Source organism: Mastigoproctus giganteus, chromosome 1, assembly GCF_048544385.1.
Source record: "Mastigoproctus giganteus isolate SK-2022 chromosome 1, ASM4854438v1, whole genome shotgun sequence".
Taxonomy (NCBI): Eukaryota; Metazoa; Arthropoda; class Arachnida; order Uropygi; family Thelyphonidae; genus Mastigoproctus; species Mastigoproctus giganteus.
The window spans coordinates 71684336-71710985 of NC_143575.1; the positions used below are offsets into that span (position 1 = coordinate 71684336).

At 35.5% G+C, this 26650-nt stretch overlaps 1 protein-coding gene across 3 annotated transcripts in view; it reads left to right on the forward strand.

Moving 5' to 3' along the window:
- The window catches only part of didum (dilute class unconventional myosin), an 814019-nt gene that overhangs the window by 626470 nt on the left and 160899 nt on the right, over positions 1–26650 (forward strand). For 2 of the 3 annotated variants that reach the window (XM_090373360.1, XM_090373369.1), the window contains exon 31: positions 14851–14944. In XM_090373360.1, the coding sequence (XP_090229486.1) occupies positions 14851–14944 (94 nt within the window). Of the gene's footprint in view, positions 1–14850; positions 14945–21681; positions 21724–26650 lie in introns of all 3 variants that reach the window. The other variant, XM_090373351.1, reaches the window with a different exon arrangement.

Consider the following 26650-nt stretch of genomic DNA (forward strand, 5'->3'; position numbering starts at 1 on the left):
AAACGTTTCCCACGCCGACTTGAGAAATTTTCCCAAGCTCAGTGAAATTTTCTTGCATGCTAATTTAATGCAGTACAGTGACTTGTTACGTAGTTCCGAGATCAACATTTTAAAAAAATATCAAGTATATTGCTTGTAATATTTGCGTTATATGCATTTATCCGAAGTCTAGTCGTCACTCAGTACAGTATTAGACATTGTGCATAACGGACTTGAACATTGTATTGTAATTAATGCAACCAATGCAGTTACATTTTTGAAGAGTTAATAATAGCCGATAAGAATGAAAAAGCAACAACGTCTGGGCATCGTACGAAGACTAGAAATGTAAGAAAAAGACTGAATTTGAAATTTAAATTAGACGTTTTGAAGCGAATTGATTCTGGTCAACGACAAGCAGATGTGTGCCATAATTTAGGACTTGCAAGTTTAACTGTAAGAACAATTATAAAAAAATAAAGAATTAATTTTAGCACTGGGAAAGATAGCTGTTCCACTGCAAGCAACTAGGGCTAGGCCGGCTATTAGGATTGAAATGGAAAGACTTTATCTAATTTTATTAAAGATAATATCCAATGCAGAATTCAGCTAAGTTAAATATTATAAAATGAGAGAGAGAAAGAGATTAGCCAATATGATGATCTGAAGAAAACTCACCAAAAAAAAAAAAAAAATGTGGAACCATTTAAAACTGGTAAGGGCTAGTTGAATAGATTTATAATCCAGGGAGAAGCCTCAAGTGCAGATCAAGGAGCCGAAACTTTCAAAAAAGAACTTGTTAAATTTATTGAAGAGGGGTATCATGTGTTATACTTCTCAACAAGTTTTTAACATAGATGAAGCAGGACTTTTATGGAAACAAATGCCTAAAATAAGTTTCATATTGAAAGAAGAAAATAACATGCCAGGTTTCAAAGCGGTGAAGGATCGGTTGACTTTATTGTTAGGTGGTAATGCTGTGGGGGATTTAAAATGAATACCCCCTTTTAGTTTATTTGGAAGAGGGCCAAAGTTCAACTCAAAATCGACACATTTTTCATGATTAAATTCATCAATTAAATTAAATCAATTTAGATCAATTAAATTCATGATTTTAATTGGAATTTTAAATTTAATTTTGATACTTAAGTAGTCACCACATAATTATATACGTATGTATTGCAGAATATTTTATATGTACAAATATTTGAATATTAAATATTTTGACCGACATTTGTGCATCTTTTCACTACTATTTATTATTGATTAGGAAATATCCTATGGCACCGACTGCAACTCACAAATACATATGTTACTTTATGGGAATGCAGCGCTCGCTTAGCACAGATTCACTTAGCGCTCTGTTTTTCCAAGGCGCCTCCGTAGCCAGGTGGGAAGGAGCAGCAGCAGCAGCAGCAGTGCGTAGCACACGCTTCTTGATTAGACCGGGGTTCGAGCCCGTCACCACCAAATACGGAGGATGCGGAAAGGTCAAGGAATGACCACCGCATATCCCCGGAGCAATATGGCCTTAGTTGCTAATGCTCCTAAAAACTAATTAACTAACTAACTGTTTTTCCAGAACGAATTATCAGTGTTAAGCGGGGGTCACCTGTATATCATCATGTCTATATATCAAAACTGATTTATCACTGGATATGATAATACAGTCCATTCCAGTTATCTGGGACACATCGGAACTAGTGCATTTGGCCCGATTAAGCAGCTGCCCCAATTATCCGAAGTTTCATGTAAATAGTTAAAAATACAATGTACCCCCCTTTACAATTGGTTCACTGTACAATCAAATCACGTTACGACGAACTCAACATAGTAAAGTACTGTTCACTATATGATGTGCAGTAAGCGCCGGTCATTGTGATCACGTTTATGAACTGAATTTTAATTCTATTAAACAGCGATTCTAATTAGTGAAAATAGGAGGAATATTATCCACAGGCTATAAAAGCAAAGATATATTAAGCACAAATTTACCCTTTATTACCTTACCAATTAAAAAATTAAATGATATGTGAAAATCGGAAGAATATATGTGATAATCAGAATAATTTATACGTACTGTAATATGTACATACTAACTAGTTGACATTTCTGTTCACTGGCATTTGTGGGTGGGGGTTAAAATTTAAAACAGTAAAAAGATAAGCAATCAATAACAAAGAACATGGCACGCACACAAATTGCAAGTAACATAATACGCGCAAGTGAGAATGGAGTAACGAGTTACAAAGCTTTAAAAATAGGAATGAAGAGAAGATCTGAAAATTAATTTTTTTATATGATTGAAGATTTCATGGAAGTGTAAACACATTTCACCATAATAACCCACAGAATTCCAGCTGTCGGTATTATCGCAAATTCAGTAAGATCGAGGTTTACTGTCCATTTATGATAGATTTCCCTAACAGAAAAGCCCAATAAACAAGTGACTGCTAATTGTTTTTATTGTTTTACGATTGTGACCTCCAGAATTTCGACTGAACCACATGGTACCATCGGAGACAATCGTAGGGTAATCTCCAGTGCTGCGGTCTCCTGCCCCAATTAAACGGCATGCTGTCCCAATTAAGCAAAGTAAACCCTGGCTATTTTCTCGATTGGTTTCTGTTTTTTAAGATTTGCCCCAAATAAACGCCTGCCCTGATTAACCGGTGGCCCAAATAACCGGAATCCACTGTATATCATTTTATATGATTTGACATGTTGGACAGACAAATGTTAATTTACTATGATTTTCTTTCGTAGAGGGTCTGTGTTCTCATTTTGAATTTAAATCAGTGGTTTGAATCTAAATCAAATAAATATAGAATATTAAATAGAATATATAGGATGTTAAGAAATATTATGGAAATATAGATATTTTAGAAATTTTAAGTCAGGAATTCTCTTACCTGAGATTTTTTCAGAAATAACTGCATCCTAATTACATCCAGGTAAGATGTAATTAGAATAGCATTGAAAGACCTGCTTAAAGATAGATGAACCTTTGTGACAGGACAAAGGAATGAAAGCAAGCTTTGACCCTAAATCCATGCATGGCAAATAATTGGAAGTATAAAGGGAGATAATTACCTAAAGCTTGATGGGGGCTTTTCGCTTATACCATCTTCAAAGGGGAAGAAGGGGTACTTCCATTTATTTGCCATGCATGGATTTAGGGTCAAAGATTGCTTTCAATCTTTTGTCCTGTTACAAGGTTCATCTATCTTTAGGCAGGTCTATTTCCATTCGTTCTAATTATGTCTTACCTGGATGCAGTTATTCCTGAAAAAATCTTAGGTAAGAGAATTCCTGACTTAAAATTTCTAAAATATGTATAATATTTCTTAATATCCTATATATTCTATTTAATATTCTATTTTTATTTCATTTAAATTCAAACCACTGATTTTATTTCATTTAAATTCAAACCACTGATTGGATCTATGTCCAATTCAAAATGAGGACATAGATCCTCTACAAGAGAAAATCACAATAAGTTAGCATTTGTTCGATTTTACAAATATTAGCGGGTCTCGATTACACAAGTTTTCTGTCCCACATGTCTAGTATCAAGTTTCGAGACAATAGAATTCCCATAATGTTTTTTATATTTATATGATTTGAGGATGATACTCAGAACTGAATATGTGACTTCCTTCTTAGATTGTTAGTATTAGTGTTGGAAATACTGCTCCAGACTTCATTTCAGATTGGAATGAAATGACAAACGATAGAGTCCTCATAGTTCAACTGTATATGCAAACATTGTCCCCATTGCTTCCATATACAGTTGATTTACACCAGACCAGAATATTATTTGATTGAAGTTAGCACTATAGCTAACTACTTTGGAATAAATGTAACTGAGATAAAATATGAATGTGATTTTCATAAGAGAAAAAAGAAATTAGACATTTGTCAACAAAAAGGTTGAAACCTAAAATATTGGAACTTACCTCCCAATTGCTTACGTATTAATGGATGAGATTGATTTAAAGGGGGTGTGAACATTAAAACTAGTCAAAATTAAATTGCACAGTGGAAAATGCACCTTCCTCAGTGCTCATTATATGAGTTGCACTATATAAAATCACTGTTGAACCAAGAGTCCGAACAGGGAACTTTTGAATCATCACCAGTTGGTTCATAATGGTAAGGAAGGAAGGAGAGTTTTATGTTTCTAGTTACCATGGTGCAATTTGATCATGTGCATTGGAAATTTCACATTATTCAAATTCTACACTGCCAAGAATGTTGTGTGGGAGTTTGGCATTAAGATCTAAAAACTGCCTGTTTTGTTTGAACCATTCTATTGCAAGAGTTTCAAAAGTAGTTAATTTATAACTGGAGGGTAATTTTATTAGTGTTATTGCTGAATCGATTTTTGTTTGATGACGAGTGGATTGGATGCATTGTCTGAGTTCAGTTGTATGGTATTGTGTATGTAAACTGGCTTGGTGATAATAGGCTCTAGTATTAGATATGTTCGAGACACCATATTTAATTGTAGTGCTGCCAATGTAATATGCATTACATTCTTGTTAACATTGAATTATGGTTCATTTGTCTCTTACATTTTGGTTAATATGAATCTGATATAGATTTGTACTTTATTCTTGGATCAGGCTTTATTAGTAATCACTTTTTTTTTTTTCATCAGTTTTTAAGGTTCTGGAGATTCTTTTTAAAATTAAATAATCTGGACTATTAGCTCAAAATAAACTTTTTCAGTTTGAGTACCAAATATCATGTTTTTCATTGATTGAGTATTCCAATCCATTATAACAAAAATAAGAGTTTTGTTTTCAGCTGTATAGTTGACTAAGTCCCCCCCCCCCAACATCCCAGCTATAAAAACTCTTTCTCCCTTACACCATAATATTAGGGGTTAAAAAAAAAAAAAGCTGCTAATTATATATAATATATAACATGTGTAAAGAAGAAAGTTTGTTTTCCCCTCCCCAAAAATATAAGGAAAACAAAATCTAGATCCTATGTATGAAGATAAAAAATGATAAAAAAGATAGAATGTCTTTCATAAAATGAAGATGCTTGATTTGCATCTTTATTTTATGAAAGACATTCTAATTTCATTGTGATTCAGTGCAATACAGTTTTCTACTTGCTTCCTAGTATCATTAAAAGTTCAGATTCTTTTAGCTCTCATAAATTATATGCTCTCCACTACTGCTGTGTCAAACCTGTCTTGGATGGGTAGTGCCTCTGTCCTTGAAAAAACAGGTAATCATGCCCTCTAGCAGAATGAACAATTCTTGTTTGTGACAGAAGTTTCTTAACATGAACACTTCAGTGGTACAGGCTTGGTGTGTGTGCATATTGTGTATATCAGTCAAAATTAACCTATATGAGTGGATCTTGAAGGAGGCCAAGTTTTGAAATAACTTTTATATAATAGAGGAAGAATTAGTTATCTGTATTATATTAAAATAAAACTAAAATCAGGTATTTAAAACTTTGTTTCTCTTTATGCAACTTTAACTATGAACATTACTTTTTGTAATTTAGTTTGAACTTTGACGAGCACTATTTTCTATTTTAAAATGATATAATTTAGTAGCGAAATTATTAAATATCAGTTTAAACTACATAGCATTTGGCTACATTAAATCTAAAAAATAATAGTTAATGCAGTTGCATGTTTTTTACAAATTTTTTTTAACTGGATTACATTGTTTTTGTTGTTATTCTTTAAAAAGGATATTGCTATTATAAAATACATTTGCATATTTTTCTTATTTGTTGAACATTGTGAAAAAGCATATATCTGATAATTATGTTACTAATAGTGATGATTACACTGTGAATATGGCAAAAATAATTTCGTTTAAACATCCATAAATATTAAGTTACATAATTTCTTTACTAAAAAATAGTTTTTTCTAGCAGAATATATATATATTTCAGAACACTTTTTCATCCTGATGTGTTTAAGGTTTAAGCTTCTCACTAGGTGTATAGCAAGGGTTCATTAAAGGGCAAGCATGTCATTAAATTTGCAATGTGAGGTTGACTGGCCAGTAGAGGTCACTGAATTGTGTTGGCTGATAAGTAGAGGAGCACAATGAGGTTTAAGAACTGGTTTTCTAACTTAATATTTGTAATCTTGCTGTACTGGATGAAATTTGCCCCTCCTTTTGCGTTGTATTGATTTGCACATAATAGTGCATGCAGCAATTGATGAGGAAGTCTTGTACTGAAGTACTGTATTCTGGTCAAAAACAGTAATTGAAGAATATTATTTTTAATATTTTATACATATTTTTGATTTACAATAATATATATAAATACAGTATCTTGATCGCATTTGGAAAAAGTAATGGAAATGCCTTTTAACATGCTCAGGAATACATACATAAATTTGTTTTGCACAAGTGTGCTGTGGGGAGTACATTACATACATAAATTATTTTAAAAGGCTGCTGTTTCATGTAATTCAAATAAAGCATCCATTAAGCTTTTCTTTTTTTTTTAAATCTTCCAAATATGTGTTGCTATCTCTTATTTGCATTTCCAACTAATATCATGACTTCCTAAGACCAAAGCATGTTTCTTTATGTAAGTGGAAAGTCTGTTGACTGAATAGAACTCATAGATAGTAAGTTGCCAACTTGGTTTTTAGAACTGTCAGAACCAATTATGCTATTCAGTGAACAGATTTTTGAACCAAATTGAAGTGAATTGATTCTGAAAAATAATGAAAGCAAGCATATTTCCAGTACTTCTCAGTATCTCTGAAGATAAAGATAGATATTTTGCAATATCAGTTCCATCAATTTCAGTTGAGAACCTACCAAACATTATTATAAAAGAATTCAAAAAACTGATGTTTAGTGGGTCCTGGTTTGAGGAGCTGACAAGTGGAAAAGGAAACTCAAAATATAGCAAATTATCCCAAATCATGCCAATAATTTAACAATTTCTCTTAGCAGTGATGAGCATGAGAGGATATTCATCCAGGTTGAAAAAACAAAACCAATATCAGATCTTTTCTTTCTGGTGAAGCTTTGGCAATGGTCTTGACAGCCAAATCTAGACAGTAGAGCCATTGTTATTAATATAACTTTGACTCAACCAGTACCTTTCTTGAAGCACTCATAATCAGTTGATGTCTAACAGAAAATCCAAAACAGATATCCATACAGAAAACCCCTAGGCAAGCTAATGTTTGAAAGCATATTCTACTGGTAAACTTATGTATGTCTTTTAATACAGGACATCTATAAAGCCCTGGTGCATGTTAAAACTGCAATAACTGAGATTGTATATGAGATAAAACAATCACCTTTTATCTCATATACAGATAATCTACCCTACAAGAAATCGAATCAGTAGAAGGGAAATTGTATTGTGTCCTCTGGATACCATATTAGCAGTTAGCAGAAAATTTAAAAAACAATACACAGAGGAAGCACTGCATAGAAATTCAATTTCAAACTGTTTGAAGAAGTTTAAAAAACTGGTTCAGGTAACAATAAGCCAGAATGGGAAAGCCAGGATTAAATATAATTATTTTTGTTATGGGGGGATGTGTTAAGAGTGTAGTTTACTCCTCAAAACCTTGCTCTTTAAATTACCTTCACACCAGGGTCACAAATACAATTAATGCTGTAACTGAAACACAAGTTATGCACATGTTTATAGAATTGCAAAATTGTATTACACTTTGTATCAGTAATGATGGAGGTTATGTTGAATATTAACAATCTTTTCATTACGTACCCTAAAACTAGAATAAATTACCTTTCCAGTGCATTTTACAGATTGTTTTTATCTCATATAGCACCTAAGTTATTGCAGTTTTAAAATTCCTAATGACTCTGTGGACACCCTATATAAAATGCACATGTCAGTGAAGTGTGAACTTCAAAAAACTTCCTGCTTTTTGAAAGTCAAAAGTTTTATCCAGAAAATTGGTTGTTCTGGTTACAGACACAATCTCTAGTTTTTCAAAAGTCAGAAATTGTGAGCTAAGCATAATCATCTACTTGGATATATTCAGACCATGCTTAATCATCCTTACTGAGAAAATGCAAATTGTTAAATTTTGTTGGATCACTAGATAAGGTTGGCATACTTGGCAAAGAAAGTGTTGACTTTGCTGCTAAATTCATCATGGAGCCAATCAATACATCTTTCACAACTCGTTTTATAGATCTTAGTATTAGCCATGCAGTGAAAGAAGCCTAAGGATTTTGCTATACCAGCCAAAAAAATAAATAAATAAACAAAAATTAATTAATAAATATAAAATAAATTTTACAACTTAATTTGACACCCTCCTCACATAGGTCCAGCTATGTGAGCAGAGTGTCAAAAGTAAGCTATCCAGCTGACTTTTGAATTTCCCCTAGTAATCAGCTACAATCACCTGTTGGAGGCAACTTATTCCAGTAATTAGGAACTCACTGGCTAAAAGAATATGATTCCTACCATAGTTCAGGAATATAAATGATTCCTGAACTATGGCAATAAATTCAGATTACTAATAATGAAAATTTCACACTCATTCATTTTACGTTTTACTCTTGGATCATTACACACCTCAATTAGGTCTTTTCTAAGCTACCTAGTCACTAACCTCTGTGGATCTCTTATTTGAAGTCTTACTCACATAGTTTCCCCTTTATGTTGCCTGTCAGGAAGCACAATGATTTTTTTAGGCATAGTATTCACACTTCAACATAGATAAATCATTTATAGGACAACATGAGCCTTCATAGCTGCCTGTCTATATTGCTTGGAGAACTTCATGTCTGGCCATATCATAACTCCCAAATCCCTTTCTTCTCTACTGTTTTTAATTAAATCCTGACAAAGTGTAAAAGTTAGTTTGGGTTTACTGTTCCCCAATTGTAAGACCTTGCATTTTGCTGTATTAAAACACAAAGAAGCACTGCTTGTTGTTGATAACTACCCTTACTGACCTTAACATATACCCTGTATCCCTTCATCAATGTGATTTAAAAAAATTAAAAACAACACTGGTCCCAGTACTGATCCTTCAGGAACCCATGTCTTACTTTAGCCTAACCTGAAAGTAACCATTAATCCATCTAAACATTTTTCCTGTGATTTCCAACATTCTCCAGATTATACAGTAACCACTCATGTTGGACTGAGTCAAATACTTGGCTGAAATCCAGGAAACAATCTTGAAATTATATCCTACATCCAGCTCATGAATGATTCTGTAAATGATTGATTAAACAAGATTTTTTCTTTACAAAACCATTCTGTGGTTCTTTCGGAATTCCATTTCTATCTAAATGACCTTATATTGCACTCTTGATCATTGCTTTGAGGATTTTCCCTACCAGTGAAGTGAGACTGACCAGTTGGTAGTTACTCACTTAAATCTTAAAACTGTTTTTATGTATTGGCACTTTCCTGTCCAACAGAATGTCTCCTGAGTCCGGTGATGCCCTCATAATTAACATTAAGGATTCACTACACTTGTCTTGCCACCTCCATCAAAATTACTGGGTTTATGCCATTAACCTTTTGGAAGCTTTACATACCTAACCTATAGGCTCAAAAGTTTTTCTAATAAATAATTTTCTGAAATTTTAGCATTGCTAATTTAATGCCTCCCACCTTCAACTGCACAGTTTCTCTACACTATGAAAAGTCTCTTTCATGTGTAAATGTCTTTACAGTTCCTGTTCAATTCAACAACATCAGCTGAACTAGCCTCCCTCAAAATTACTGGGTTTATACCATTAAACTCCACCAGGAGTTTAATGGTATAAACTTTACTCACCTTTAGGCTCAAAAGTTTTTCTAATAAATAATCTTATGAAATTTCATGCAATTTTGCTTTTCTGCACCCATTACACAAGGGGTCTGATATGATTTGCTCTTTTGTTTTTATTTTTTAGAATAAATAGTGACAAATGATGCAAGAAAGCAAGCTTAAAAAGAATCAACGAGAAAAAAAGGCAAAATTCCCACATCACTTGTCCATCCCTCCAATAACTTCTCTAGTATTTCCATGAATTTATTCAAACTACCCACTTCCACAACAACAGATGGAAGTTTGTTCCAACAATCAACCAACTGCTGGCTGAAGACAAACTTCCACGCATCTATCCTGTGACCATCCTTCCTCAATTTGAATTTATGCTCCCTCATTGGTGTGGTTTCAGCAAGAAGAAGAATGCCATTGGTATTGAACTTGCTCAGTCCATTCTAATCCTTAAACACCTCAATCAAATCACCTCACAGGTGCCTAATCTCCAGATGTTTCAATTTGCAGAACTGAAGCCTTTCTTGCTAAGACTATCCTTTTGTACCCCTCACTAAAACTCATTGCTCTTCTCTACACCCGTTCTAGCAGATCTACATACTTCCTAAAATTAGAAAAGTAGGCCATACTCAAGATGTGGCCTAACCATTGCCTTGTACAATGGGATAATCACCTCCCTATCCCTGTTAGCAAAGTTCCTGTATATCATTGACAAAACCACATGAGCTGTCCTGGTAGCCTGGCTGCACTGCTCAGAGAACTTCATAACTGACTGCACGATTAGCTCCAGCTCTTCTTCGTTTTCACTACCCTGAGTGTAGTACCACACAGTTGGTATGTTAATCTCGGATTACTGCTACCCATATGCAGTACTTTGCATTTGTCAATGTTAAGTTTCAACTGTTATTTCTCAGACCTTGATTACTCTGATTAATTACTCTGCCAGCCTTTGTATCATCTGCAAACTTAGATATTATGCTTGATATATCTTCATCAGTATCATTAAATAAATATAGAAAACAACAATGGGCTCAACACTGAAACTTGTGGACTCCACTAATAGCATTAGTCCAGGAAGAGCAGTGTCCATTAATTAATAATTAAAACCACTTTGTCATCCCCCACTCAATCACCCCTTTATCCATAGCAAAAACTTGTCCTTTCTTTATCTTTTACATGCTATAATTTTTTTCCTCTGTTAAAATTCATCCATCTTGGCATCCTCTTTGTGCTAATTTTCTTAACATATTTGTTCCCTTTTTTATTATATTTGTGAGGGTCATCCCTATGCACCTTGGGTCTTCTGTGGGGCACTTTTCTGCAGTGCTGGAACAAGTAGGCAGTGCTTTATAGTAAAATGGATTTTATCTGTGAAGAGGTATCTGTTGTTTGTAGCATTCTAACATCAACATATGCATTTCAATGAGACTCAGAATACACATCACTTGAATAGAATTCTATTTCAGTATCAGATGACATATTATAAAGAGCTGATTCAATGTTATTAGCTTCAATATACTGTCCATCCCTGTTCCTTTTCAGTCCTGATTGCCCATGTTGTGGATCCATTATAATCACCCTTTAGGGTAACATTTTATAGGAAAAATCTTTTTTACACAAAATTGTATCAGTACAAGCATGTACTGATGAATGATGTTTTCTTTTTCACAAACTAAATAATTAAAATTCAGCAAGCATAAACACTCATTTATTGACTGAAATTGAATGGATGCATAGTACATTTGCTTATGCTATTAACACATTTGATTTCAGGCAGCAAATGTGTTAATAGTAAATGTGCATTCAAGGACTCTGCGACCATATCTTTAAAAGTATACTGTAAATCTAATATATTTGTGCCCTCTGTGCTACCTTCCCAATTGACAGAGGCCATCTAAATTTAAGTGGCATCTAAATTTGTCATAATCTCCTTTCCTGAAATTAGAAACCCATTCCTCTGCTTTTAACAACTGCTTCCTCTCTCTCCATATCATCCAACTTTAAACTCCATGAATACCTTCTGCCAATGATTCCTGTATTGTCAGTATTGTGATGTTGTTCAGTTCGTGAGAGATAATCATGTCTAGAATAGACATGATTATCTCTCATGTCTCTTTGTCCCTATTACTTTCTCTAACATGATGATTCAAATTAGAGTCATCTGGATCATTTAAAAATTTAGTTCCCCACGGTAGTTTCCCTCCCCACTTATCCAGTCAGTTATGGGAGAGTTGAAATTATCCATAATAAAACATTCATACTTGCTTTCCCATATCTGCATGTAATAATCTTCACAATCTTCTAGTCTCTGGATTACTGCACCCATGCTTGTTATTCTTTTGCTTCCAACCCACTCACTCATGTAATAACTTGAACTATGCATCAATAGCAAGACATGTGGAATCTCAAGATAGCAACAAACTCCTGAAGGTTAAAACAAACTCCACTCTTAGCCATTAAATTTCTGTTCAACTATAATGGACGAAGGTGCTCTCACAAGAATGTAGATAGTCACATATGCCTTGCCCACTCCTACCACTTCACTGCATCATTACAACCTTACTATCCTTCTTATTGTATTCAGCTTATAATTACAATGTATTGATAGCTTATAATTATTGATATCACTATTATTACAGCTTATAATTATTGATAGCTATCTTTATAGCAGATTTTGCCATTCCACATTTTTTATTGAGAGGAACAACCCAAATTGTTTCTGCCTTGAAATGAGCTTTCAGTGATGGTAATCACTGACACAGATTTGACATTAGCATTAGTAGAGGCATGTGATGCAAGAAAAGCAACCTTATACAGCATTGGCAAAAAAAAAAAAAAAAAACTTCCCAATTTCACCCATATGAATCTTCCTGAAATTGATCTGGTGCCATAAGATTTGAAACTATAAGCCAGTGCTATCCAAACACCTGACATTAAGTGAAGTTGTCAGTCCCAATCTTTGTTTAGCACAATATGGCCTTTAGTTGCCCTTGCACCATGATAATTTAAAACCCTTAACAACAAAAATTGGCAGTGTTGCAGATCTACCCTTATGATTAGGGTTACCTTTAAGGTTATAGTGCACCCATCCACTATGCAAAATGTCTGAAGTAGTGGTTCAAGGAACGGAAGGAAGACTCCAAGTCTGCTCTGGCCAGCCCAATCTTGGGACCAAAATCCTATCAAACAACTCTGGGAAGGTGCCTCCATAGCCAGGTGGGAAGGAGCAGCAGTGCGTAGCACACGCTTCTTGATTAGACCGGGGTTCGAGCCCGTCATCACCAAATACGGAAGATGCAGAAAGGTCAGGGAATGACCACCGCATATCCCGGAGCAATATGGCCTTAGTTGCTAATGCTCCTAAAAACCAAATAACTAATTAACAACTCTGGGATAAATTGATAAGGCATGCACCACCTTGTTGACTCCATGCCACATTCTGTTGGGGCAGCGATTCAGGCCATTAAGGAGGGTCCAACATGCTGTTAGCTCACAGTCCTTATAAAATGGCCAGATAGCTTATAAAAAACTTAAATCCCTATCTGAATTTTAGATATCTTGAATTAGTATGAAATGTGGAATTCTTATCTCTTTAACACTAGAACTGGCAGACCAATCATTTTGACTGTTTTCAATTTTTCAGTTGCTCCAGTTTTTTTTATTTTTTATTTATTTATTGTATTCCTACATAACTATACTTCTGTCATGCTTTTATTTTTATTGGCATTTTAAAAGTAAAATGCCATTGTACCACTATACTGATTGAATAACTGACTGAATAGTTTACAACTCCATGTTTCAGTTAGAGTTGCATTCTAAAATGCAATGCAGTTTTTTACTCTCCACACATTTTGAGAGCCTGTTTCCATACGTATTAAGTCCAAACCGACATTTCCAAAATCAGTTTGATTTTGTCTTTGGTTCAGTACATTAACAAGTGATTCTACTTACACATGAGGAAGCACTGAAGTACTGGAAAGGATTAGTGCCATTCTCAAAAAACAACCCTGAAAATAATTTAAAGCTCCATTTTCTGATTGGGCAGTGAATAACAGCATCTAATTTAAGAAGTAGTACATACTCAGAAAGGGAAAATATTGTTGTTGGTAAACCTTTAACATCTTGTAAATGTTTTTTTATTATAACGTTGCAAACAAAAATGAAAAAATACATGTCTCAGATAACTAAATATGAAAATATAACACTTGATATCTGTGGAAATTGTGGTATATCTAAAGAAAAATTTTGTGCCATAAAAATCCAAACTAATCCAATCTAAAGAAAAAATAGTTGACCACACAAAGCATGTAACAATAGCTTTAGTTTTTCTATACAGTAGAATCCTGGTTATCTGAAACAACCGACGATATTCAACATTTTAGAGATATTCAATATTTTTGTAGAACTAATTCAAAATGTAATCTACATATAAAAGAGAAATAGGGAAAAAAATTAACAATATAAAAGTACAGTACATATGCATAAATAATATATTTATTATTTATGCATTATGTACTGTACTTGCCTATACAGCTTAAAATTAATTTTCAGTAGTTTGCTGCTTGAGAGATATCAATTCTTATTGCAGTTTGGCCCACATAGTATTAATTCATCATTGTCTATGATTTTGTGCATTGTTGTTCAAATAATTTATTACAGAGTTCATTGAACTGTACAAATAAAATCTCCTTATGGAAAGTTGGATTAGGGAGGAAAAAAACTGAAAATTTTTTAGGATAATCAAAATTTCCGATAACTGGATTTCTGCTGTTTTCAATGTGAAATTAATGGTTTGTTTTGAACTTCTATAAATAATGTTTTCCAAGGATCTTGCATTGTTTATATGCCCTGGTCAAAACGATCTGCAGTGGCAGTTATAGATAGACCACAGTGGTCTATCTATAGTGTCCATGTTAACAAACAAACCAAAATTAAATCCTTGTGATTAAATGATATGATAGTTTTCATAAGAACAAGTTTAATTTTTATTGCCCTGATTTTACTTTTAACTTATATTGTTTTTAGGGCTGTATTAACTATAATTTCTTAATATGACTTAATCCTTCATTAATTTATTTTTTAAATTGTACTTATGATTGCAGGACTTGAGAGAAAAGATTGATAACCTCTCGGAGCAGATAAAGAAGCTTAAGAAACACTTGAAAATTTATGCCAAGAAAGTAAAGGATGTAGGAGGTAATTAAGACATAGAGAATCAAAAATTATATGTTCATCGTACTACCTGATTACTACTGCTTATTTTGAACTAATTTGCTTAAAATAATGAATTACTATATGCAGTATTATCATATATCATATCAATATTATCATTTATTATTATTATTGTCTTATATTATTTCTCCCTGATTGGAGGGTTCCACCCTGTGACAGGTATTGCTACCAAGTACACACAGTGGTTATGTCTGGTGTTACTGTTGGTCGAGGAACTCTCTGGCTATCCTACAGGTGTTCAGGATCGCGACTTTCTAGAGTTCCTTGTAGGTGTTCTCTGGGAGACGTATTACTGCTAGGCTGTTATGTAGGATCTTTGGCACCATATTGGCGGTTGACACAATGATCAGTATGATCGGTACTTGTTTCATATACCACATCTTTTTGATTTACTGTCTTAGGTTCATGTACTTTCTGATTTTTTTCCTCACTGGTTTTCTGGAAGTTGCTAGTGTTGGGCACCACTATGTCAATCAGATAGGTAGCCTTTTCCTTCATGTTCAAAAGGGTTATGTTCAGTCTGTTGTATGGAATTGTCTTGTCCATTATTATAGCACAATTCCAATACAGCTTGTGGGTTGGGGTCTCTAGTACTGCCTGGGGTTCATACTTGTAATATGGTACACTTTCTTTGATCAACTGGTATTTCCTTGCTAGGTTCTGATGTATTATCCTGGCTACCTGGTCATTTCTATGAGTGTGCTCAGTCAGGGTGATCACCTTGCATCCCGTGGTGATGTGTTGGATTGTTTCTGAGTCCAGATGGCATCGTCAACATATGTTGACGATGCCACCGGGTGGTGTTGGCGGCTCTTGGTCATCATTATCCTTGTCTTTCTCGTGATATCCTCCAGTTCGGTGTTAGTCCAATCTATTATCCCGAAGGAGTATGTTAGCATTTGGACTGCATAAGTGTTGGTTTATGGCTTTAACTGTGTTCCCTCCATTCAAATTTGCTTTCAGCAGGCTTCTGAGTCTATGCCTATTTTTTGGTCAGGCAGGCTTTGATGTCCTTGTGCTATAACTGCTGAGCCTGCACCATCCCCAGGTATTTGTAGGTCTCTCCCTCTGTCATGGCTTTAATCTCTTTACTAGCTGATAGTTTTGGCCGACTAATTTCCCCTGATGCAATCTGTGAGTCTTGCATTTGTCTAGACCAAATTCCATTCCTGATATCATTCCTGAATTCTTTGGGGATCCAGAGTAGTTGCTGGAGTTGCACCTTGGTTTCCATGTAGAACTTGATGTCATCCATGTACATCAGGTGGGAGAGGGTGTACAGGTTTTTCCTTCCTTCCTTTGAGGTTATATCCATACTTGCTGCTGTTGATAGTGGGTTGAGTGCTAGACAGAACCACAGTGGGTTCAGGGAATCTCCCTGAAAGATTCCTTTCTTGATGAAGATCGGTTTGGTTGTGATGTTTTCAACCTTAATGGTGGTAATTTCAAAATCATTGCTTCTAGGAAGTTTATCACTGTTGGATTGACTTTGTAGATCTTCAGCATCTCTATTAGCCAGCTATGAGTCACCGAGCCAAATGCCTTGCTGTAATCGATGTATGCCATGTACAGGTTGCAGCACTTCTTGTAGACTTGCTCTGCAACTGCACCATCTATAGTTAATTGCTCCTTTCATCCTTTGCTCATCTGCTTGCATCCTTTCTGCTGTTCAGTCCTTATGTTTTGGCTCTCCAAGTGGTCTGATATCTTCTTGGTTATGCAGCTGGTCAGGATCTTGTATATCGTTGGAAGACAGGTGATTGGCCTGTATTTCACCAGGTTTCTTGTATCTTGGTCTTTAGACTTCCAGATATGTGATTCCTTGAGTAAGCAACTTCAGGATTGTCTGTGGGTGCCTGATCATTCGAGCAAACTGCTCTGTTAGGTGCTTGTGTGTGTGCAAGTGAGCTGCTTGTATTAGTAGTTGTGGACATTAACTATTCCTGGAGTTCACCAGTTGTGGGAGTCCCTGTTCTACTGTTTTTACTTCTTCCTCCTTAACTATTCCTGGGGTTCACCAGTTGTGGGAGTTCCTGTTCGACTGTTTTACTTCTTCCTCCCAAATCTCCCACTCTCTCATCTTTTGTACATTCTTGGTTTACTTTGGTTCTAGTTCTATCCAGGGGGCTGGGCTGCTATGCCTTACTTCACTGATCTATATGTTGCCCCAGAACTCCTCGATCATCTTCTGCTTGGGTGGTCCCTTCCCGTCTTTTCCGGGACTCCTGTAGAAGGCTCTTTGGTCCTCATCGAAGATTCGGTTTTTATTTTCCTCTAGGAGCTCTCTTTATATCGGCATAGTCTCTTGTTGAGTGTGAGGAGGTTCTGCTTCAATGTGTCTCCTACCACATATTCTCCTACCCTCTGATTTTTACGACTCGTGGACACACCCTCTCTTGAAGATGCTGTTCACTTTTTCAATCAATTTCTTACTCCTATTACCCCATTGGTACTGGGTCGATTGGCCTATCTTGACTCTTAATTCTTCTATCTTCTCCTGAAGCCTTCTTTCCAATGCTGGCATTTCCTTCTTTTTCTGGTTCTTCCACTGCTGGTTTCTCGTTTCTTTTCCATTAATCCTAGTGTCTGCTATGGCAGTACAGTATATGTCTGTGTGGATGGTCTCTAGTGTTGCACCATCGTTGTCAAGGTAATGTGGTATTATTTGCCGATTGAGGTGGTCTGTGACTCTCCACAGGATTCAATTAGTCTCTGCTTCTGTATCACGTTTGTGGTCCATTCCTTCGAATTCTGTCAGGGCCTTCATCCACTCATCTTCTATTCTGGATATCATGACCTCATCTCTTTCTACTTCAGTGAGTTGTATTTCTTCTTGCTCTTCCTCCTCTAGTTCCGTGTTGTCCATATTCTTTTTTCTTTGTAGTTAATCGCTCATGTCCTGCTTCATTTTTTCCAAGATTGCAGGGGCTATCATGTTCTTTGTGATGATGGTCCTTCTCTAGTCTGCTCTTTGCTGTTCAGTGACCTAATTATCTGGGAATCATTCTAACCACTTGGTATGTAGTCTCGATCTGTACATTGTAATATCGGTCTCTAGCTTGGTTATTTCATAGTATGTTCGCATGATGTACGTATTCATTTCAATGCTCCAATTCAATCTTTTGGCATTTTCTTCCATCCTTATTATTATTATTGTTATTGAAATTATTCAAGTGGCGAAAACCATGTTTGGTTTCCACAAGAAGACATTGATGAACTCAAGTAAAAGAACTTCAGAATTGCCGACTTCTGGTAAGAGCAATCTTAAACATAACCAAGCAAGCTGTCAAGTTGTCACAATTCTAGTCATGTTATCCTCACTAATGCAGAAAGTCTGTTCATGTTCCTCTCTTCCGGTTTGAATAAAGGAGTTTGCTTATTTATTTTAAATGTTATGCCAATGTTTGAAAATTTGAACATAGCTCTTTAATCCAACATACCTCAGTGACACGGGAACACAAGTTCCCATTGAAAAATGGTGTTCATATAAATTTTGAGGTAGCACTGATTTCTTCAGTTGGTAGTGTATCATTTTCAAACTTGAAATTTTTTGTTGGCAAGTTTCAGTTCTTCCTGGTGTCATTAAAAATGAAGAAATAAATGAAGCAATAGATGTTTTGCAGCATTAATTCTGTCAGTTTAAGTGTGAAAACCTATCAAAAGCTATTAGGAAAGAGGAAAGAACTGATATATAATGGTCCTTACTGGAAGTTCACAAGGATACTCAAAGTATAATAATGCAGATTGTTGAAGTTAAATATAAGAAATTTCTCAATGGAGAAACTATTCAAGTTAAACATAAGAAAGGCACCTGGAGTCCCAGGTGGTAGATGACTCTCATCGACCGGTGCAATACCACCACTTTGCTTATTGGAGGCTTGAAGTGGTGAAACCCATGTTTAGTCTCTAGAGAAAAGTTTCCGGCATCCCCCCATACTTCTCTTTCAACCCATGCACGGTACTAAGTACTATAGGTTTTGATACCTTTCATGTTGGGGATTCCATTAAAAAAAATATATATATTAAAGGAGGCAGAAAAGTAATCAAACCCTTAGCCATAACTATGAAAGCATCCTTGGACTCAGGGGAAGTCCCCACGGACTGAAGATGTGCAAATGTATCTCCAATTCACAAAGGGGGGATCTAAGGGTGACACGAATAATTACAGGCCAGTTAATTTAACTTTTGTTCCGGGGAAAATAATGGAATCACTTAAAGATGCATTGCAGGATCATCTAGACAAGACTGCAGTAATAATTCATACACAGCATGGGTTTGTTAATGAAACATCTTGGCTGACAAATCTGATTGCATACTATGATGGTGGTTACAAAGGAACTGGATGCAAAAAATAATTTTGATATCATATACTTGGATTTCAAGAAAGCTTTTGACACAGTTGCATATGGAAGACTACTGTACAAATTGGAGCAGCGTGGTATTAAGGGTAACTTGCTACAGTGGATAAAAGGGTGGTTGAGTGGGTTAACACAGAGTGGTAATCAACGGATGCTGCTCTTCGTGGACTAATGTTATTAGTGGAGTCCCCCAGGGTTAAGCGTTGCACCCGCTGTTATTTTGTATATTCATCAATGATATTGATGAAGGTATATTAGGCTTAATATTAAAGTTTGCAGATGATACAAAGGTTGGTAGGGTTGTTAATAGCAGTAATGGCAGTGGGCTACTGCAACAGGATCTAGAAAATTTTGGCAGATAGGCTGAGGTGTGGCAACTGAAGTTTAACATTGACAAATACAAAGTACTGCATATAGGTAGAAGTAACCCCAGAGAAATGTACCACCTGCATAGTACTACACTTAGGGTGGTAGAAAATGAAAAAGACTTGGGAGTAATTATACAGTCAGATATGAAGTTTTCTGAGCAATGCAGACAGGCTGCCAGAGCAGGTCATGGTGTTTTGTCAATGATATGCAGGAATTTTGCTGGCAGGGAAAAGGAGGTGATTGTCCCTCTGTATAAGGCAATGGTCAGGTCACGCCTTGAGTACTGTGTACAGGTCTGGAGGCCTCATTTTAGGAAGGATATAAAGTTGCTTGAGCGAGTACAGAGAAGGGCAACAAGATTGATGAGGGGAACGAAAGGGTGGTCTTACGAAGAAAAGCTTAATTTCTGCAAATTGTAGCTTCTGGAGACCAGGCACCTGCGAGGTGATCTCATTGAGGTGTATAAGCCTTTGAATGGGTTGAGCAGGCTCAATTCTGATGGGATTCTTCCTCTTGCTCAGATTATGAACCTGGGGAAGCATAAATTCAAATTGAGGAAAGACAGTCATAGTATAGATGTGTGAAAATTTGCATTTAGTTAGGGGGTAGTTGATAGCTGGAACAAACTGCCTTATGTCTTTGTGGAAGTTGATAGCTTAAAGAAATACAAGGAGGAACTGGACAAACTTTTAGAGGGAATGGATGAAATGTTTTTTTTGCATCGCTTGCCTCGATTACCACTATTACTATAACATATTATCCCGAGTCATTCTTGGCATTTTATCAAGTGAAAGAATTATTAAACAGATGAAGAAATAATTGAATTCCCTTAATCACTTTCTGGTGCAGACAAGTCTGAATGCTGACCGGGCTAGCCGGGTGGGTAAAGTGCCTGCCTGGCAAACCAAAGGTCGCGGATTCGAATCCCGCCTCGAGCTTGGATCAGAGTACAAAATACAAAAACTTTGGGAGGTGCAATATGGCCACAGAAGCCGATGTGCCAACAACTAACAAAAAAAAAAAAAAAAAGTCTGAATAGTAATGCCATTGTTACAAACAAAACTTTGACTCAATGTTTCTAATGAGGGCAAAGTCTGCAACAGTATGTTTCTCGAAGCAATCAAAATCAGTTGATATCTTATACAATATCCAAACAGAAATCTACAGGCTGAAAAATGTTGGATAAGCTACTGTATTTTTATATAAAATGTATATTTTACTAATGAAATTTAATTTCTAGTGCAGTGTGGATGTTAAAAAAAACCTCCTTTTTTCTGAAAAATCTCATTTTCTCCTGTTTTTTGAGAAACATTTCAGCTTTTTGCAAAAAACTTGGTTTTTTTTGCCAGTAAATCTGTTTTCCTCCTTCATTTCTGGATATCATGCCTGATTTCCAGATTTTCGAAAGTCAAAAGTTGTCATACGTGATGATATTTGTCACCTATTTTACTCCCTCCATGATGTTTGACCAGTTGTATTGCTGTTCATGGAAGCAGTATTTCATACTGATGGGCACTGCATTTTCCTAAGTTAGCACTGCTGAATTGATATACAACTTAATTTTTTGTCTGCATTAATATATATCACTCCACTTAATTTAAGTGAAACTTATTTTAGTTCGGGCAATTTCATTAACAAACAATATAGATTGATATATTTCATTTATTTGTCGGTAATGTTACTTTACAATTTATTACTAGTTTTCATTTTCAGTGTAAATTTTTATATTTGTTTCTTCAAATATCAAAATTATACAAGAATTAATTAGGTATTATGCAAGTACAATAAAAAAAATTACTAATATTACAGAACAAAACACTGAAACAATACTTATTAATACCCCATTAAATTTTTTTCCCCACCACTGTGGTACTTTTTTATTATCTGTCTGGATTGTGCTGATTTTTTTATAAGCTAGCTTTCTAATTGTACTAATGTTCTAAATGCATTGCTTTTTAATTTAATGCTTTACAGGCACAGCATCCAAGCGAACTTCCATGGTGATAAGCCCTCAGGGTAATATAACATTTTTCTTTAATATGGTTTAATTAAATAATAGTCTTCTTTTTAATGCTTTAAAGAGGCTATATGATTAATTGCTAAATAAATTAATAAATTGGGGGTGCATTGATGGCAAATCATGCACGCACACACACACGCACACACACACGCGCACACACACGCACACACACACACACACACACACAGGTGGGGGGTGGGAGTTTACAGGTTTGTGATGCAGTACTCTGCAAATATATATGTATATATTTTCTTTAGCTGAAAAATGCCAAGCTGTATTGTTAGTATTTATGTAGGGAAAATGTAAATAGTCCAATTCAATAAACACCTTTTGTGCATTTGATGAATTTGAAGTGCTAGTCAAGTCATAAAATGCAGGCATTGTGGTGATATCAGAGATCTGGCATTAGATTTAAGGGATGCAGAATTTGAATGTGGGGAGTACAATGTATACAGAAAGGACAGACAGAACAGGAGGGGGAGAATTCTCTTAGTTAAGAAGCATATAAAAAATCTAAGGCAGTACATCCAGTTGACTTGAATGGCTAGTGGAATGCTTAGTCAGTTTGATGTGATATAACTGGGAAAACAAAAATGAGAGTAGGAGAGTACTATAGGCCAATGGCTGTGATGAGTAAAATGAACAACTGTACAGAGAAATAGAATGAGTCAGTAAAACTTATAATGGGGGATTTTAACTTTCCAGATATTGACTGGAACTTTTGAGTTGGACTCACACACTAGCAAGAGGTTTGTGGATTAATCGGATGATTGTTTTCTACAGCAGCATGTTAGAGAGCCAACAAGAGAGAGCAAAACTTTTGATCTGATTATCAGCAGTGATTCTTCACGGATTAAGAATCTGGGGATAAAAGAATCACTAGGTAGCAGTGATCACAGCATATTTATGTGGGATTTACTTAAAGATGTAACTACTATCAAGGGTAAGGGAAGGGTTTTTGCCTTCATAAAGGAGACTACAATGGTCTCAGACAGTTTTTAAATTCTATACAGTGGGAACAATTACCGTTGTTACAAACAACAAATTCTAAATGGGAAGCATGCAGAGAAAAAATCATAGAAGCTACTAGGCTTTTCGTACTAGTTATGAAATGCTGTTTAAGGCTTAGATGTAAATGGATGTCAGATGAACTAATGAGACGTGGCAGAGAAGAAAAATACATGGAATGCATATAAATTATTAGGTAATAGAGAAACCTATGGTAGACATGAACTATTTGGAAATCAAATCAAAATGGAGGGGCAAGCCAAGTAAAATTAAGAGAAGTCTCTGGGAAAGCATGCTAGGGAAAACAGCAAACTTTTTTTACTTATACAGTAAGTCCTCGTATAGCACAATAGTTGGATTCCTAGAAACCCTCGTGCAATGCAAAATCATGCAATATAAATAACAGGCCCTATGAGAAAAATAGGGTTAGGTGCCGACCACCCAAGATTGAACACACATTTGTAACCAAAACATTACTAAATCGTAAAGTATTTTATTTACGATTATAAATAATTGTAATAAAATACGTAAGTATTTTATTACGACTATTACGTAATAAAATATTGCTAATGCTTTTGCTTCTATTGTAAACAAACTTGTTCTTTGTTTGATTTTCTATCCAAACAGATGACAGCGGTTCCATCTCTTCCAATTCTTTGTGTCTTGATCTAATGGATTTTATTACACTTTGAGTTGTTCCTGCTATGAAAGCTGTTTTTATTTTCTCTGCATTCTTATAATTCTGTTGCCTCATTTAGGCCTGTAGCATGTGCAATATCACCTGGTCTTTCATTTCGCTCAAAGTGTTTCACAATTTCATATTTTTTCTCCATCAACAGAGGAGGACTGGCCATAAGCCTTACCGGGGAAACCCCGGTAGCCAGAGGCCAGAAGATGATAGAGGCCAGTGTGATTTTGGCCATAAACACTAGCATGAGGCCGCTACAAATTTTCCCAGGTAAGAATTTTTGACCCAGTCCACCTCTGTCTATCGATATTGCTTTTATTTTTCTCTCTGAATCTATAGTGTCTTCAGCAGAATGCTTCCTTTTCACACCTTTTAAGTATTTTACTCATTTTTAAGGAATAAACAACAATCACAAAATGAGGCACGCTTGATACACATAAACAAAGCTACGCACGTGTAGCAACTGAATAAACAACACCGTTAAGGCCGAGACACACTATTAACACCTCACTAGCTCACATTTCACTAAAGCACATTTCTGGGGGTTACTACCATAAAACAATAAAAACAATTCCGGTTGCGTTTCTGCTAGTAGAATCTGTTATAAACTGGTAGTAAACTCAATCTAATTGCATTTGCAATAATACCGATAGCTGGAATTGTGCTGGTTTTTATGTGATTATGGTGAAATGTGTTTCCCCTTCACTGATATTAAAAACATAAATACATTTTCAGAATCTTCTCTTCATTCCTATCATGTTGCGTTCAGTTGGGGTGATTACGCGTTCGACTGCCATTTCTTGTAAACACAGGCGAATCATGCATAAGCGAATTCGGTTCGTTCCCCTATTTATAAATTGTGTATGATCGAATTCATGTAGTGTAAACACTATTACCAGTAGAAGGAAGGGGTTGAGCCACATTGATGTTGACACTTTAACTGTTGATCAGGTTGCTGACAGGCTGAATAAGTATCTTTCATCTACATTCACACTTGAGAAATTCTTTAGGGAGTGGGATGCCAAATGTTTATCGAACTCTAACAGGGAGTTGAACAGTTTTGTAATAATGGAGAGGAAAGTGGAAGAGAAATTGTTGAAGTTTAACATAAAAGAAGCACCTGGGGTGGATGGGATCCATCCAATTATATTAAGAGAGGCAGCAAAAGATGTAAGCAAACCAATAGCCATAATTTTGAGAGCATCTTTTAATTCTGGGGAGGTTTCTATGGACTGGGTATGTACGAATGTATCCTCAATTCACAAAGGTAAATCAAAGGGTGACATGCTTAATTGCAGACCTGTTGGCTTAACTTCTGTTCCAGGAAAAATAATGGAGTCACTGGTTAAGGAAGTGATATAGGATCATCTAGACAAGACTGCAGTTATAGTTCAGACACAGCATGGGTTTTTTAAGGGGAAGTCTTGTCTGACAAATTTGATTGGATACTATGATGTGGTCACAAAGGAACTGGATGCAAAGAATAACTTTAATATCAACCCTCACAACCCTCTTCCTCCTGCCTGAAGCCATCCTGCTATCCATCTAAAGATTTTCCCTGTGATTCCAACCTGTTGCAGCTTATAAACTGCTCGCGTGGGACTGAGTCAAATGCTTTGCTGAAATCTAAATAAACAATGTCGAAATTATTCCCTAAATCCAGCTCATGAGTGACCCTATAAAAATAACTAACCAGGTTTGTTAAACATGATTTTCTCTTTAGAAAACCATGCTGTGTATCTTTCAGAATTACATTTCTATCTAAATGATCTTCAATTCCACCCCTGATCACTGCCTCCATGATTTTTCCAACTACTGAAGTTATACTGACCAGTCAGTATTTCCCACTACACTCTTGGAACCTCATTTATATATTGGCAATATGCTGGCACTTTTCCAATCCAACAGAACTCGAGTCCAGCTTTGCTGTCATAATTAGCCTCAGTGGTTCAATGCACTCATTTGCCACCTTCCTTAAAATTATAGGGTATGCACCATCAACCCCAGGAGCCTTACTCACCTGTGGGCTCAAAAGTTTTTTTGTTAAATAATAATGCGAAATTTCAATATCATCAATTACATATTTTTCAACTTCACTCCCATAATGTCTCATTGACATAATGGGCTTTTCTTCTGTAAATATCGATGCAAAGTAACTGTTGAGTTCATCTGCAACATCAGCTGGGGTATCTAATACAATCCCACATCCATTACATAAGGGTCTGATCTGATTTGTGCTTCTCTTCGTTGCATTTATATATGAGAAGAATTCCTTATCCCCACTCTTTGCCGTCGATTTCTCATAATCTGCCTTTGCCAGCCTAACCTTTTCTTTGGCACTGTTACAGATCAATTTGTTTGTAGCTTCAGTACTTTTTTTTATTACTCTAACTTTTCCATGCAGTCTTTTTCTGCTCAAATAATCTGGCAACTTCATTATTCATCCAACTTGGAATTCTCCTCATGGAGTTTTTTTTTTAATGTTATATATAGACATTCAAAGTGTAGATATCAGCTATTAGTATTTGTTTTTTTAGGGCTGATATCTAAACAAGACTGCAGATTAATTAGACATATATCTAATTAATCGGCCCTACTTTTGAATACTATTACTGTAGAAGTTAGGTCGGTAACAGAAACAGATAGATGCAATTTTTGTGGATAGATAGGAATCAACTGGCTACTTGAATTTTATTGTTTCTGGTAATTGTTTCTCAGTATCATCTATGTTCTCAAAGAATTCAGAGATGTCGATATCATCAGGTAGCACTGTTTGGGAGCCACCCATCTTTTGCCAATGGTAGTTAATGGGTGGTATCATAAGCTTTGTTGATTTTGGAACAAAGTGTCATATGATGCTCCAAGTGAAGAAAAACATTTATTTTTGAGTCTTCCAGTTTTACTGTGTATATAGGATTGATCTATTCTGTTTGATGTCACTTTGGATTGAATTAAGGAGATTGTAATTTTACAGATATCACATAAGTTTGTGGAAATTTGCCTCAGTTTATTGGTCCTTGTGGTGTATGAATGTGTTCTTCCGTAAGATGTAATGGCAGGTAAGGTCTCCTAGAATACAATGTGATAAGGAATTATGATGTGAAGCTGTTTAGATCAGTATGTTGCATGTCATAGCAGTAGCACACTCATGATTCTCTGAGTTACTGAGGATCAGAGCTACAGCTTTGACTTAACAGGAAATTACTTAGTTCCCCCCTCTCTATTTT